Source organism: Canis lupus, chromosome 31 (genome assembly GCF_003254725.2).
Source record: "Canis lupus dingo isolate Sandy chromosome 31, ASM325472v2, whole genome shotgun sequence".
Classification (NCBI taxonomy): Eukaryota; Metazoa; Chordata; class Mammalia; order Carnivora; family Canidae; genus Canis; species Canis lupus.
This window is the reverse complement of record NC_064273.1, coordinates 33,231,961-33,248,685: the sequence shown is the minus strand read 5'-3', so window position 1 is coordinate 33,248,685 and position 16,725 is coordinate 33,231,961. Positions and strand designations below refer to the sequence as shown.

The following is a 16,725-nucleotide window of genomic DNA, read 5'->3' as shown; positions in this document are numbered from 1 at the left end:
AACTTAAGAAGATGTGTAGATGGCAGTAGTTTTGGTGGGAACTGAGAGAAGCCAGTTCTCTCAATATACTAGGAAATGTCTCATTTTTTGTTTATTTCTTCCTTTAAATGATCACTCACAGATGCTGCCCACGTAAAATGATGTGTGTGAGCTGCCTGTGATGTGGGTTTGCTTAGGCTTGTCAGACCGGTGTCTGATGGGGACTTAAAGTAAGTGACATTCCCAACAGAACCCAAGTGGATCTTCTTTCTAGTTCTTTCATTTGCATGCCCAAAAGATGCTTGCGGGCAAAGACATTCAGTGTAAAGCTATGATTCTTTTCCTCTTGGTGTGTTGCCTTGGGGTCCTAATGGAAAACAAAACCTAGAAATGTGATTGTTGATTGCCCCTTTTTGTCTCCCAGCTGTCTCTGGTTCTGAGTGGATGGTGAGTGAGCTGACCTGCTGAAGGACATGGTTCAGACTGTCCCAGACCCAGCAGCTCATATCAAGGTAGGTCTCACCTTGGCTGGGAAGCTGCATGGGCTTCCTTCTTGGCTGGATGTTTGTGGATGCCTACCCACGTCTCAGTGAATGCAGGGGGCAGCCAGCCTCAGCCATGAGCTAAGAAAATGCTTTTCACAATATTCAGTGGTTGAAAAAAATCAAAGAATAATATTTCATAACATGTGTAAATTACATGAGATTTATATTTCATTGTCCATAAAGAAGGTTTTACTGGGACACAGCCACACTCCCTTCATTTCCATACCGTCTGTGGCTGTTTTTGTGCTCTGATGGCAGAGTTGAGTGGTGGTGACAAACACCGTGTCGTCCACAAAGCTGAAAATCTCTATGGTCTGGCCTTTTGTAGAGGATCGCTGACCTCTGAATTAATGGATAAGCCACATCCAGATTCTTCGGACTTCTGTTTTAATTTCACCCTGTTTACACTTGCTTGGAGTTCCCTGGGAAGGCCCTGGAGGCTGAGCACTCACACTTCCCATGCTCAGAGGTGGTTTTACCTGGGCATGCCTGCACGTCAGCAGCTGTCAGGTCACACCTGTTCCAGCTGCTCTCCTGTGGCACTTCCTCTGGAGGTGGGCAACGAGGAAGTGAGACTTGAGCCACTCAAAGTCCCTGAGAGGAAGCCAGCTGTTTGTGCCAACACTGTAGTACACGTGGGTATAGCCGCAGGAGGAAGTGAAGTGATGGTTTTAGTAACTTAACCCAAATAAAAGTTTCAGGAAATACTGGGACTTGAGCTACATTACCCAGATAGGCTGTCTACACCTGTCGTAGTTAGTTCAGCTGTCTACACTGGCCCAAATCATTCACCACCTTGCCAGTTCTTCATGTTCCCCATATAAGTTCATTTTCCCTAAGTGGCCCAGTAGGTTTTACTAATCTATATACTTTGCCTAAAACATTTATTGAACATGCAAAGTGGCTTGTAATTGAACGGCTAAATAAATATAATTTTTCAAAAATTATATTTTTTGGCTAAAATATAAAATGCCCTCCCACATCACACACACACACACACACACACACACACGCACACATGCACATTGTAAAAGCAGTACATTTGGGAGCATTATGTACCATGTCTCATTCACATTTGTACACATTCCAAAATGAATTTAGAGGTAACGCGTTCAGTGCATTAAACTTTGTGGGTGCTCCCAAAGTGCCAAAAGGAGGAGCTGCCCAAGGAGTGTTAAGGGTTCTGGATTTCATTCAGAGATGGGGAGAAGCAGATCTTTGTGGGGGACACTGTAATGTGATTTCTCTGTGGTGTTTCATTGGGGTATAACAGTTATGTCTACAAAATTCAAATGGGAATTTGTGGCCGTGATAAGGTTTCTCTCCCTGGAGCATAGCTGGCAAGTGTATCCATGCTACTCAGGGAGGAGGGTGGGGATGACTTTTTTCTTTTTAGTCTTTGTTGACAATCAAAGCTGCAGGATGCAAATAAAAGCTCACAGAGAAGGGGATACAAGAAGTATTTTCTATACTTCAGGGTATGGAAGTCAACAACTGAAATTCTTTTTTAACTGCCATTTTATTCCTAGCCAATCAGAAGGAAAAGATGAAGTCAGCAAGAAATTATGACAGATTCTTAAAAGTTAATTCATCAAGGGCCAACAGTCTTCAATAAACTTGAGAAACATGATCTCTGAAAATGTGGTTAGTGGAAATGTTCATATTTGACCTCAGGAGTGAGCCGTATTTTCAGCTCTGATTTATCTTATTATCATTGTATTGGTTACCATAACTTTTAGTGAAGGACAAAGAGAAATGGTAGCCTAGAAAGTTTTTTAAAAATAAATTTCAACTCACCTTGCCTCTGTGTATTTTGAAGATGAACTGGCAATTTGGAGGTGCAACAGCTGATGTTGGCTCTGAGTTGGAGAGAAAGATATTAAAGATGTTTGTTTCCTTTGTAAATCTATCAAATTCCACCTCTTGGAATTTGGATAATTAGTCTTTGACTTCCTTTTTGTTTTTTGTTTGTTTTTGTAAATCAAATTGGTGTCCTTGACAACAAAGTCAGAAAAAATAGATGGTCATCCACTGTTTCCTTAAGATACCTGATTTGGGAAATTTATTCAGTAAAATTTTATGTGCTGAGAAGTTTCTGGTTCAGGACTAGTGCAGCTTTTATTTCTGGGAGGGAGAGTTCTTATAAATGGCATATGGATGGTTCTACTTGATGTGTTAATGTAAATAGTGGAAGACTTTGTCGTTGGCACTTTGCTATTGAACATTTTTTTTTTTTTTCATCTGAAAAAGACCTGAATTCTCCACAGAAGTGACTTCACGTGGCAGGTGTGTGTAGGGAGACAGGCTTTTTTATGTGTCCTTCACACGAGTGTCCATAGGCTGATCTGGAGGGAAGCAGTGTTCCTTTCGTATTTAAGAAATTTATTCTGCATGATTTACTATAGTTCTTGTCTGCCAGAACAAATTACTTTTACCCTTTTATATGTTTAAGGAGCTAGAAATAATAATAGTAAAAGGGAGGGATGGTAAGTAACTGTGAAATATAAAACATTCTTGATTTAAATAGTGTAACAGTTGTGGCAATTCATTTACAAAGAAAATGAGCAGGACTTTAAAAAAATTTTAGCTCCTTCTCTTGGTGATAATACCAAGCCACTCAGCACATTTTAACTTGTCTTTCTTTGTTGGCCTTTCTGCGTCCTTTCTTAGAATAGAAACTATGCTTCACATGTCACATAAGCGTGATCTTAGCATGCTCGGTGTGTGGGGGGTATGCTTCTGCTCTGCAGAGGGTTAGAATCCACCGTTGCCAAAGATGGACTCCTGCTATCATCCCAAGCAGGGGAAAGGAGTTGCGGATTTATCTCATAAGGATTCAAGATTTTGGTCATTAATTCTCATTCTGGTAAAGGAATTTCCAATTTACATTATTGCATTTCCTCTCAAGAGTTCCATCTTCTTAATATTTTCATGTACTAACGTTTGATGAAGAGGATTAACGCATTAGTTAAGTTTACAGCTTTAAAGAGGCACCTGATTGGCACGTTTTTCAGTTGCAGCCCTCTACCATTCACCAGCTAGTCTCATAGAAGGCTGTCCCTCTTGGAACTGACCAGGTGAGGACAGGATGAAGGCGAGGCAGCGTGAATATCAGTTTCACTCACTGGTTCACCAGCTGTGTAATCTGGAGATGCTAGATACAAAACTGTTGGGAATCCTCCCTCCTAGCTAGGTTCATGCTGTGGATCAGAGTGAGGGTTCTGGCATCTTTGACTTGTTTCAAATCCTGCTTCATCGTTTACGAACATTGAACAGGTTCCTTAATTTCAGTGCCTGGTTTTCCTCTTGTCTGAGATGCAGGCATCTACTTTTTGGGGTCAGTGTGAGGATTCAGTGAGTTATTACGTGCAACACACCAAAACCTCATTGAGTGCTGAACTATCACCAGCTATTCCTGTGGTGTTTATAAAATGAGGGCAACATCTATCTTAAAGATACGGTATTAGAGTGTCTCTAATACACATGGAGCAACAATGGGTATATCTTACAAAATATTGAGTCAAATGTAAAAAAATCTAAAACAGTGCCCTCTGTGGCACAGTGCTTTTCACATACATGAAAACACGTACACACTTGTCAAAGAGCATCATATATTTTTCGTGTATATGCACGTACTTAAATAAAACGTCGTGACTACATCAGAGTAGATTTGTGCATATGTGGGACATGTTGGCTAGTTGCTTTGAGAAGTGGCTAAGGGATAAGGAAAAATATAGTAATACACAGATAAAACAGGTTTATAGCATAAAGGTTTGGCTATGGCACACGGGGTCGTCCCCTTCACATTGGTGGGAGTGTAAACCAACACAGCCACTTTGGTATCAGTTGGGTGTCACCTTGTGAAGCTAACAATGCACCCACCCTGTGCACCAGCAGTTTCACCCTAGGCATATATCCTGATGCATTTGGACACCCGGAGATGTATGTGAGCAAAACTGAACAGCCCAGATGCCCACCAGGAGAATGGATAAATAAATGGCATTCTAGTCCTGTAACGGGATATTGTACAGCAGTGAAAATCAACAAGTGTCTGCCTGTGTCTGTGTATTAATCTGGATAATTCTCAAGGTTGGGTGAAACCCCAGGTCACAGGAGAATACATACCACATGATTCTACATATAAAGATCAAAAGTGGCAGAACTAAAAGACATTGTGTTTTCAGAGAAACATATACGTGTCAAAAAGGAAAAAAGCCATGTTGAGTACACACTTGAGAGGAGTTACCTTGTCGAGGAGGGGAGAGCTTCAGGAAGGGGCTTCTGAAGTCCTGGTGTTGCCTGTTGTGAGCGTGTACAAGGGTATTTGCTTCCTGTTCTTTTTTTTTTTTTAATTTTACTTATTTATGATAGTCACAGAGAGAGAGAGAGAGAGAGAGACGCAGAGACACAGGCAGAGGGAGAAGCAGGCTCCATGCACCAGGAGCCCGATGTGGGATTCGATCCCGGGTCTCCAGGATCGCGCCCTGGGCCAAAGGCAGGCGCTAAACCGCTGCGCCACCCAGGGATCCCCTTTCCTGTTCTTTAAAAAGCACAAATTATTACCTATCCTGTTTGTGTGAGAGTGACATTCATTGAAAAAAGTTAGGATGCTAACAGAAGGGGAAAGGAAGATGGAGGTGGGAAGCTCAAGATGAAATCATGCCTGGGGAGGAGATACTTTCTAATTGTGAACCACTGTGCACTCTCACAAATTGTTACCATTAGAGATCACTTGGCCCAGTGCTGGTCTAGAATGGAAGGCGGGGGCCTGTGCTGATCAAGGGACATCCCGGCCGCGGACCTGGGTGAGAGCCAAGTCTGCACTGAGCCTGAGCATGAGCTTCTGGAAGCTCTAGGCATTTCTGAGTTGAGTGTGGAGTGAGTCCTCTGTCTTTAGCTCTGAGAGTGGCTCACCACATTTATCAGAGCCTTCTGTGTGCCCACAATGGGCTTGGGAGTGGAGGGGGATAGGAGACCACAAAGACACAGTACCTGCCACCCCGGGTGCAGGTCACATGTTCCCAAACACCTGGGACGTGGCACTGCATGCAGCTGAGAAAGGAACTGGGGCAGGGGTAGGGGGCTGGGCAGGTGTCTAAGGGAAGCTGCCTCACCTGCTACCCCCAGCTCAGCCGTCACCCTCACCTGTCCTGCCTTGTCCCGCTCACACCACCTGTGCTCACCCATCCCAGTGTTTCTGCCCGCGGACCACCTGGTGGCCTCGGGGCCCCCTGGGCATTCCACTTTACTATTTATTGTAGCAGAAGCACGCAGGTGTTTTGAGCATGCTCTGTGTGGCTAATGGATCAGAGGGGCAGCTCGGGTGCCACCACGCTTAAAAATGCCTGGAGTCTATCACTGCACTAACACACTGACCCTCTGTCCTCTGGGGGGTGGGGGGCAGGTTCGCTTCTGTGTCCCCTTCTAGCTAGTGTAGATCCTGCCCCCCGAGATTTCATGTAAAGATCAGTCCCAGAGGGTGGACAATGGAGTAAACACGGTCTCTGTCCAGGTTTCCTGTTGCTTCTATGTGAGAAGGACTGAAAAATCGGCTTATGCAGGATTTATTTTTAATTGTGATTTTTCCTCTTCTCCTTTTCCTTTCAGCCTCTATATTTTTTGCTAATTAAGTGTTTTTGGGTCAGATAGTCTGGGTTGGACTCTTGGCTTCACTTAGCGATTGCTTCAGTTCCCTCGGCTGTAAAATGGAGCTAAATAGTGTACATGCCTCATAGAATCATGAGGATTAAATTAGTAACTGTTAATGTGTCTAAGGCATTCAGAGCAGTGGCTGGAGCATGTTCAGCACTATTACTTTACATATCTTCATTAATGTATTATGTTATTAAACCACATTAGTTATAAAATATTAATATATAATGTTATATATTATATTTTGTTACATTTGTATATCATAGTAATTATGGAACGTATTGTTAAATTAATAAAACATTGTTAGTTATATATGACAGTAATATATTAGTATGCTAATATATTAATATTATTCATAAAACAATATGTTATTAGAAGTGGCAGTTATATAACTTATTGTTATGCTATTAATATATAATGTTCTATGTTAGCATATTCTTTCATAATAGCAGTAGAAGGGACGAAGGAAAAAGAGAGAATATTTAGGAGAGAATTGGACAGACATAAGGTCAGTACTTGCCAAAAAGTAAACTGCTGAACTGAGTTCTTTCCCACTGATTCTGTGGCTGCCTCTCTGGAAGTGGCCCTAAATGTTTCTGACTATAAAAGATGCTACACAGAAGCTCTGTTTGTGTGTCACAGAAGGTTCTAGAAGAGTTTCAGGAGGTAGCCAGCGTTAAGTGTGTGGTCACTGGGAAGCCAGAGAATCCAGCATGTGAGTAGGATGGAGCAGGTGCAAGAGATGCCTGCCCTAGCCTGTATCCCCAGTGAGGGATGGGGGGACTTCTCCAGCTTGTGGTGATGTAGCCCCTCCCTGGGGAGAAGTGTGGAGCTCACTACCTACCCCCCAGCTGGGTGTCAAAAGCCCCATTGAGTTGTAAACATTTCCCACATATTTGCAAACCTGATTTTACAGCAACTACTTCACAGGAAGATAGAAGGTGTATCTTTTTGAAGACCTACTCGGCAGAAACCTAGTTCTCCCCCAGAGTCTGTACTGTGGAAATGAGGGAAGCCTTTGATAAGCTGCCTGTTTTTTTCTCACTAAATCAGCTTTGATCAGATTCCAGCGGGGTTCACACATCCCGACAAGCCTGACGACTTAGTGGCCGTTTATCACCACACTTCTCTTTCTGCAGAATGGTGGCACTTAATTAAACATAGAAGAGCAGATCTGCCTGAATTTCTGCAATGAATGTGTCATATTTTTAAAATCAGAAAATAATGTTTAAAGATACTCAGGCATTTGATATGGCAAAACATGGAGACTTCTAATATCCGCTGGGCCCGCCTGCTGATACCTTATGTGGGGTTTGCTGGGGCTGGGCTGTACTCTCTGTCTCCTCACTGGCTTCCTGTGCCCCTAGGTGCTGAACTCAGGATGCTCACAGGGGGTTCAAATGGCATGCTTCCCCTGGGCATGTGGAACAGTATCCCCCAAACTGGTGACTCCTCGCTGAGATTCAGAGATGCTAACGTGCAGGGAGGGCACCAGCTTTATCAGGAGGTACAGCAGGGTTGGAGGAGATTCAGATCACATCCCAGGAGAATGAGTAGAAGTTGTACACAGTTGTTCTAGAGCACTTCTGGGGCAGTTATAGAGGAGTGAGCAGGCGGGCTCTGAAGCCAGACTTTATGATCTCAGGCAGAACCTTTGCTCATTGACCTTGGGCAAGCTGCTGAGCCTCTGTGAGCACCGGGTCTCCATCCATGAAGTGAGGACAGTGGCATCACTTCCTAGGCTTTTAGGAGGATGAGGTGAGGTGATTCATGGGAAGGCCTTAGAACGGTGTCTAGTAAATAGCAGTTGTTACTCTTGTCATCATCATGTAAGCACTTTTGTTAATTTAATTCTCTTCCCCTTTTTTTCATGGTGGCCACTTCTCCCAGGGATTGAGGCTTAAAATTTAAGATATATTTTTAACTTTTCTCTTTCATGTCTCACTTTGTGTCTACCTTATAGCCCCTACTCTGTGTGGCACTAGGACAAGTCTGCACTGTCTCCCTCCTGTTCTGTCGCTGGAATCCCTAACTGCTCTGCCTGCTGTTCTCTTCCCACCTGGCTTTACCTTCTTCCCCCGTGCTGCCAGATTAATCCTCCTGGAAGCCTACCTCCTTCACACTTTTCTCATCAGAAACCATGATAAATTCAAGGGGCATGATTACTTTTAAGGCTTTTATACCAATCTCCCCACCTGATTGTGCCTTTCTCTATACTTCTCCAACAAGTATTTGATCACACTGTGCTGTGTTTTTTAACCTTGCTGATTTGACTGGTGGAAAGTGGAGTTTTACAAATGTTATTTCATTTGGAAATTTGTGCATGTGATCATCTCATACATTTATCAGCAAGTTATAAATGGTCATTTTTTTTTTACCATTTCAGTGAAATCATTCAACATTGCTGAGAGCAGGGCATGAACCAAACAGATAAGATCCTGCTTCCATGAAGCTTACGTTCTAGGGGTTGAGATAGGATATGTTTGTATACACGTAACATTACAATATTACAACTTACACACATCAATGCTGGTTGATATTCTCCAGAACAAAATGTAAGGTAAGCAAGAGGTAATCAAGAGAGTAATGGAGGGAGAGATGCCATTTTATACAGGAGGTGAGGGAAGATCATTGGAGGAGCTGAAATTCAAACAGCTGAAGAGGTGAGAGCATGAGCCACATCATCATCTGGGGGAAGTGCATCCTGGAGAATGAGAACAATGTGTGCAAAGGCCATTAGGAAGGAGCTTGCTTGGCGTATTGAAGGAATACCAAGGAGACTGGGGGCTGACCAAGGAGTGAGAGTAGAGCTGTGGGCTATGAGCTTGGGGAGGCAGTGGTGAGGCCATATAGATGAGTTCTGATATGCAAGGGGAAAGATTCTTTTTTTATTATTAAGATTTTATTTATTCATGAGCAATACACAGAGAGAGGCAGAAGCATAGGCAGAGGGAGAAGCAGGCTCCTCACATGGAGCCCAATGTGACATTCCATCTTAGGACCCCAGGATCATGCCCTGAGCCAAAGACAGCTGCTCAACTGTTGAGCCACCCAGGCACACTGCAAGGGGAAAGATTCTTAAATCTTGTCTTGCATGTGGGGGCTGGGATCAGTGGGAAGGTTTTAAGCAAAATGGGTGACCCAATTTGATTGAGTCAGAAGCTTGTATATGAGTTTGGGCCACCAGACAAAGTCACCTAGGGACCCAGATACAGAAGAGTCTTAGGGATTGGCTTTGAGTCCCTCCGACATGCAGAGGTTGGGAAGAGGAGGAGGAACCCATTGCAGGGCTGAGAGGAGCAGCCAGTGGGTAGAAGGTAAAGGTGAGGACCATCAGCTTTGACAGCTCGGAAGTCATGGTAGCTATGGTAGCAGTGACTTGCCTGGAGGGGACAAAAGTCCCCTTGGAGTGGTGCAAACATAAAAAGGAAGAAACCTGCAGAAGATTCTTGCCAGCTGCTCTTCTCACAGGGTTTAGAAGGTTTAGTACCTTTCTCAACAACTTGTATAGATTACATTTTCATGAGATTAACCCTGAGCTATGTCATATTTGTCATACAGATTGTTTTATGTCTATTAGGATTTTTAGTTTTTATGATTATACCTACAAGATAAATATTTTTATTTGTTCACATTACTTATATTTTTCTTTACTATCTTTCCCTTAACTTAAAAACATAGGAAGTTCTTATCTGGTTTTCTTTTCTTTTTTTTTTTTTTTTAAATTTTTATTTATTTATGATAGTCACACACAGAGAGAGAGAGAGAGAGAGGCAGAGACACAGGCAGAGGGAGAAGCAGGCTCCATGCACCAGGAGCCTGACGTGGGATTCGATCCCGGGTCTCCAGGATCGCGCCCTGGGCCAAAGGCAGGCGCCAAACCGCTGCGCCACCCAGGGTTCCCGGTTTTCTTTTCTTTTTGAGAGAGAGTGCAGGTTGTGGGGAGGCAAGGAGCTGAGGGGGAGAGAGAGAGAGAATTTTAAGCAGACTCCACATCCAGCATGGAGCTAAATGCAAGGACCCTGAGCCAAAATCAAGAGTCAGACGCTCAACTGACTGAACCACCCAGGCACCCCATGAGTTTTTTTCTTATTTTCACTTTTGTGTATTTCCCAGTTTTCCATAGGACTTGTTTAATAAAAAGAAGAGAAAATCGATTTTCTTTTAAGAACCACCAGCAAAGGCATTCAGTGTTCACAGAAGACATGCAGCATTGGCTCTCAGCATCAAAGCCAGGTTCTTCCATCTGGGGTTCTTCATTCTGGTCAGAATGAACCCAGAATAACTTTGCAGCAGGTTTTTCCTGGTAATACCCCCTGAAGGGACCCTGAAGGGTAAATAAAATATTTGACAAGGAGCATGAGCACACCAATCAGGATGCAGCACAGAACAATTGGGAGAGGTCATGGTTGGAAACTGCTGATGTCCCTGCTTATACATGTCTGTCCAGCACCCACCCAACAGTGAACTGAATTTTTTGCCCTATGCTCTTCTGACCTCTTGCTTTTATCTCTCTACCCTCCAAATCTGCACATCTGGCTCCTTGCCATTTGTAGAGAGGAGAGGGTGTTTACCATATAATGATATCTGAATGCTTGTTTTCTCTGCTTGCTAGATTATACGTGACTTAAAGTGATCAGATGGTCATTATTGTCTCTCATTGTACCTTGTGCTTATTAGCTTCTTAATATGTCTGTTGATCAGATTAAGTAGCAGTGGTTCTAATGAAATGAGAATGATCCAGGGACCCTGTTCTATTCTGGGACAAATGGCCCTATTTGGTATTCACTTACTCTTTATACGTCCCTATCCTCCTTTGTAGGTATGATTGTAACCACACTGCCTATGTGCAGTAGAGACAATGTGTTCTCAAGGGCAGTGTGTCCTAACTTTTATATATATTTATTCTTAGAAGAGTTTTAGGTTCCCAGCAAAGCTGAGCGGAAAGTTCAGATCTCCCCTCTGCCCCCTGCCCACTCCTTACCCTCAGCCTTTTCATTATCAACTCCTGCACCAGAGTAGTGCACTTGTTAACAATTGACACCTACATTGACACATCATTACCACCCAAAGCCCATAGTTTATAGTAGGGCTCATGCTTTGTGTTGTATATTCTATGGGTTTAGATTAATGTATAATGGTAGGTGTCATGTCATATGATACTGTAGTATCATACAAATAGTTTCACTGTCCTAAAAATCCTCCGTGCTCTGTTCATCGTTCCCTGCCGTGGCCTATCCCTGCCCCAGCCCCTGGAAACCACTGATCTTTCAACTGTTTCCATCGTTTTATGGTTTTCAGAATGTCATAGAGTTGGAATTATACAGTATGTAGTGTTTTCAAATTGGCTTCTTTCGCTTAGTGATACGCATTTAATATTTCTCCAGGTCTTTTCATAGCTTAATAATTCATCTTAATTTTTTAGAGTCACGGAACTCTTTAAAAATTTGCTAAATGTCGTCATACATTTTCTCCCCAGAAAAAGCATGTTCTCTCTTTCCCTCTCTCTTTCCCTCATATGCTCCAGATCTGTTGCAGCTGACTCAGCAGCCCTGCACACCTGTCCCCAGAGTCCCTGGGATCCCAGATTAGGAACCCTGTGCTAGTGATGGAAACCCACTGGATGCAGTTAATGAAGTTGAAAATAAATTCTCATTTGCACTGATTTATTCTGTCATAAAATGTATTGCCTCTGGAATTCAGTGGGCTGACAGAGCTGCTTTGACCAAAGGTTGTTCTGAAGCACATTCTTGATCTAAATTCAGTTCGGGTGATGGATGTTCATTCCACAGTTTTGTATTCTAGAGCGGGGCTTCTCAGGCTTCCCTGTGCCTACAAGTCACCCAGGGACCAGGGTGGGCTTTGACATTCTGCACTGAATTCAGGCCGAGTGCTGCCAGTGTGGCTGGCCTCAGGACCAGCCTTCTTATGGGCAAGACTCTGAAACTCTGGTTTTCAGATTACAGGTCACGACCCATTTGTGGAAGTGAGTCAAGGCTGGGATTAACGAAAGGAAATGGGATGGAATGGAATAACGTGGAAACCATCAGTGCACACTGCATACAGAAAGCAAAAGTGCTCTTTGAGAAAACTTTCATTTTGGTTATATATGTGAATGTGTATATAGTGGGGTTGTGATATATAATATATGACTTCTTGCTCTAGATACATTTGGAAAACACTCCTCAGGATTTCTGTGAAGTAAGAAATGAGGGGGGAAGCACCATAGCTGTTTCACCCTAAAAAGTAGTGTGTTTGCAGGCATAAAATTGCACATGTGTCTCCATGGATTTTTGCTGCTCTGATTCTGGTATCCAGATGTTGGGATTTATCCCAAAGCAGGAACTGTAAATAGCAGAGAAAGGGATGGTTTTTTTTTGTGTGTGTGTGTTTTGTTTATTTTTTTAATTTTAAAGATCAAATTCCAGGATTAAATTAAAATCCTGGCTGTGTATTGCTTAATTGAGAATACACGTTAATTTTGAGAATGTACTTTAAAAAAAGTGAAAAAAATTAACTAAAGCATGGCTCTTAATTTTTTAGTGATTTTTTTGGTGGGTTTTCTGGGAAGTACTGTTCATTTGCATTACACATTAACTGCTAATAGACTGCTAGTATCAATATCCAAAAATAAACAATAACGCCGATTTATATGGACCTCCAAATTAGTCTCATAAAATTTTATGGTAGTGTTATTATTGAACCACGTTTGAGGCTGACAAAAATGTAAAACTCTAACCATGTGATTCTTATGTCCTTTGTTTTAAACCCCAAATTTAAAATGTCTTTATACTTAAGTTTAATCGTCCATAATCCCCAAAGTGTATGCCTAAAGTAACAGTCACAAACAAGTCACATTTTTCATGACTTAATGTTGTTTGAAAAAACTCTCAATTCAAATACTTGCTATTATTGTTTGGGAAAAAAAAAGATTTATGTAAATTTACCTATTTCATTGCACATTACAAAGGAGATCTGGAGCCTGCAGGTTAGGCCAGCTGGGTGGGTTTCCTATTAGGCTGTCAGGAGAGGTTGTCCTGGAAGAATTACCCATAAAATAGACAATATTAGCAATGAACAAAGATGTCAGGAAAGAAAACAGACCCAAAGAGAAAAGATATTTTTATCTTATGAATAATTTAAACAGTATGCTGCTGCTCTTACTTCTTAGTCTTCTGGAATGGAAATTTCACATATATCCATTGAATGTAAGACCCATTGATTCTTCAAAACTGAAATTTAAAACAATAGCAACAACCTCCAAAGCATGTGCTGTAACACATACCGGTAAGGAAATGTGGCTATGAATAAGAAAAAATAATAGGAGGTTTTTTGTTTTTGCCTTGTCCAGCCTTATTGATATAGAACTGACACTTAACATTGTGTAATTTTAAGGTATATAACATGATGACTTGACACATGTACAGATGTGTTCCAAAATGATTACCAGAGTAGGGTTAGTTAACATGGCCCTCACCACACATAATTATCTTTTTTTTTTTTTTTGAGAGATAGGGAGGGAGAGTAGAGAGTGCAAGCAGGGAGCCAGGCAGAGGAAGAAGAGAGAATCTTAAGCAGGCTCCACACCTAACATGGAGCTGGCTCAGGGTCTCATGACCCTGAGATCATGATCTGAGTCAAAATCAAGATGCTGACTGAGCCACTTAGGTGCCCCTAATTATCTTTTTTTTTTTTTTTTTTTTAATGGTGAGAACACTTAAGGTCTACTCTCTCAACAACTTTCAACCATTTAAAGATATTTCAAGATACAGTATTATTGACTATAGTCACCATGCTGTGCATTACATCCCAGAATTCTTCATTTTATAACTGGAAGTTTGTACCCTTTGATCAGGATATCCCCAGTCCCCTCCTCCAGCCTCTGGTGAAAGCCATGCTGCTCTGTGTCTGAGTTTGATTTTTTTAAGATTCACATGTAGTGTGATCACACAATATTTATCTTTCTCTGACTGATTTATTTCAATTAGCATAATGCCTTCACATTTTTTAACACATTTTACATTATTAAGACTGCATATGTCTTAGAAAACCTTTTGATTGAAATTAATACAGGATATCAATCAATTGAAGAATTTATTAAGTACTATTATTTTTGCATCAAGTGAAACTACTTGGATTTACCTGAAAATATAAAAGCTAACATGTTACATACAACCATGATTATTTTGTGTCATAATGACAGTAATGTTTCAATCATCAATTCACTCACTGCGGATTAAAATGTGGGATGCTTACTCATTGCCTTTAAAAATAGTCAAATAACATCATGGATAACTGTAATTATAGGAAGTTTTATTTTCCAGAAAGTTGGTCTTCATTTTGGGGCATAGAAAGTCACTTCCCCCATTATCAGTTTTAGGAGCATTGTGTTAGTTGGATTTACTGGGAAGCAGATGTTGAGACAGAATTAGGAATGCAAGAAGTTTATTAGAGGGGATGAGGCAGGGGTGTGCCTGTGAATGATAAAATGATGATGAAGCAGGTCTGGGCAAGGAGAGCCTCAGACCAGATACAGATTGGACAGTTTGACCAACCCAGCAGGGAGCCCTGGAGCAGAGATTGCCCTTGGAGGGGTCCTGCATTGGGCAGAAATGGCCAGGCTCTCGCCTCCCATTGTGTTCACTTACTGGCTTGGGGCTGTCTGTGATGGGGCGAGTCTGAGCTGACAACAGCTGAGGGCTGTTCAATTGGATGCTGGATTCTTCTTTGAAGGGAGAGCTGAGTGGTATACCTCATGGGCACTTGCAGAAAATGGGACCCGACATGCTCCTGCTGCAGCCCTCCTGCTTTGATACCAGATTTGGGAATTTCTGACCAGAAAAAGCAATTGGAAGAGGATGCTCATATGGATTTCCTTGTTCTACTCCTGATGTTTCTTCACCAGGCCACCTTCCCATCTCCCTCAATCAGCCGGGTCTGTGGCTTCAATGCTGTGTAAAGTTTTAAGTCTGCTGTGGGCCCTTCATAGTGTTGGGCTTCTTCTGTTTGCCTTGTGGACTGAATCTCGATCTCTCTTCTCTTTCCTGGGTCTCTGATATTTTCCTTGTGTTCTGATTATACAGTCAGTAACTAACATTACCTTATGTATTTCCCTCCGTCCTGAGGAAAGATTGTACGTTTCTCACTTTTCTCTGTGTTGATGGTTAAACTCTTTACAAATACTGCCCTCATGACTTCATTTCTTCTCAAGGTACCTCAGTGCGTTTGTCTTATTCATTGGGATCATTAGCTTTACCCCTTATCTTGGATTGTAATCTTTGTTACCTCTGTGTGTGGTAAGTATATCTGTGAGGCTTCCTCTCTTATTATGTTTGGCTCACCTAAAGCCATTTTTTTTTTTTTTTTTACTGACATATCATTGAAAATAAATTAATTCTTAAGGAAGATCTATTCCAGACTTATAGGAATGTTGTGGTGACATTACACATTGTTCTATCTTGTATTTCCACACTTTTGCTGTGTCATATTTGAGGACTTGGAAAGAGGTGGAAAACAATTTCTTTTTTTTTTTTAATAAATTTATTTTTTATTGGTGTTCAATTTACCAACATACAGAATAACACCCAGTGCTCATCCCGTCAAGTGCCCCCCTCAGTGCCCGTCACCCATTCACTCCCACCCCCCGCCCTCCTCCCTTTCCACCACCCCTAGTTTGTTTCCCAGAGTTAGGAGTCTTTATGTTCTGTCTCCCTTTCTGATATTTCCCACACATTTCTTCTCCCTTCCCTTATATTCCCTTTCACTATTATTTATATTCCCCAAATGAATGAGAACATACACTGTTTATCCTTCTCGATTGACTTACTTCACTCCGCATAATACCCTCCAGTTCCATCCACATTGAAGCAAATGGTGGGTATTTGTCGTTTCTAATGGCTGAGTAATATTCCATTGTATACATAAACCACATCTTCTTTATCCATTCATCTTTTGATGGACACCGAGGCTGAGGCTGGAAAACAATTTCTTGTTTGAGGCACACTTACAGTAATCTTTGCCTTAGGATGAGAAGTTTTTGAATGCCTTTTAAAAAATAGAATGCCTAATAGATAAGACCAAGATAGAGGGGATTAGGATTTATTCTCTCTCAGAGGATGAAATTTAAAACTGTTACCAATATGATTTTTACAAATGGTCATGCTCATTTATTAGAGTGCCAACATACATATGTGTAACCATTTTTTGAATGAGCTGATCAGCCAGGTGCACACCTGTTTAGAGGAAATATTCTCTTCCACTCTCAGATGCTATCTCAGGCCATCCATAGTCTTATGTTCCTTATAATGGTTAATGCACAATTTTGTTTCCAGGCATTGAGGAGTTCATTTAATTCTTAAGCTTCAATCTTCCATTCAATTTAAGGTTTCTTGTTTCCTTTGATTCTGACCTGTTTCATCTTGAGAAACCCCATATGGAAGAAGGATGTGGAGTGTGCCCCCTTTCTCACCTTACTCATCTACCTCTGGATGAGTCAAGCCATGGTCTTGACTCCTCCTGGGTTCTTGAGATCCGTGGCGGGCTGAGTTCA

General features: G+C 41.8%; 1 protein-coding gene across 1 annotated transcript in view; it reads left to right on the top strand.

Moving 5' to 3' along the window:
- Nucleotides 1–16,725, top strand: part of ERG (ETS transcription factor ERG) — a 186,149-nt gene that overhangs the window by 10,137 nt on the left and 159,287 nt on the right. Inside the window, exon 3 of the mRNA XM_025449910.3 lies at nt 404–491. Within this exon, the coding sequence (XP_025305695.1) occupies nt 453–491 (39 nt within the window). The 5' untranslated portion in view covers nt 404–452. The remainder of the gene's footprint in view (nt 1–403; nt 492–16,725) is intronic.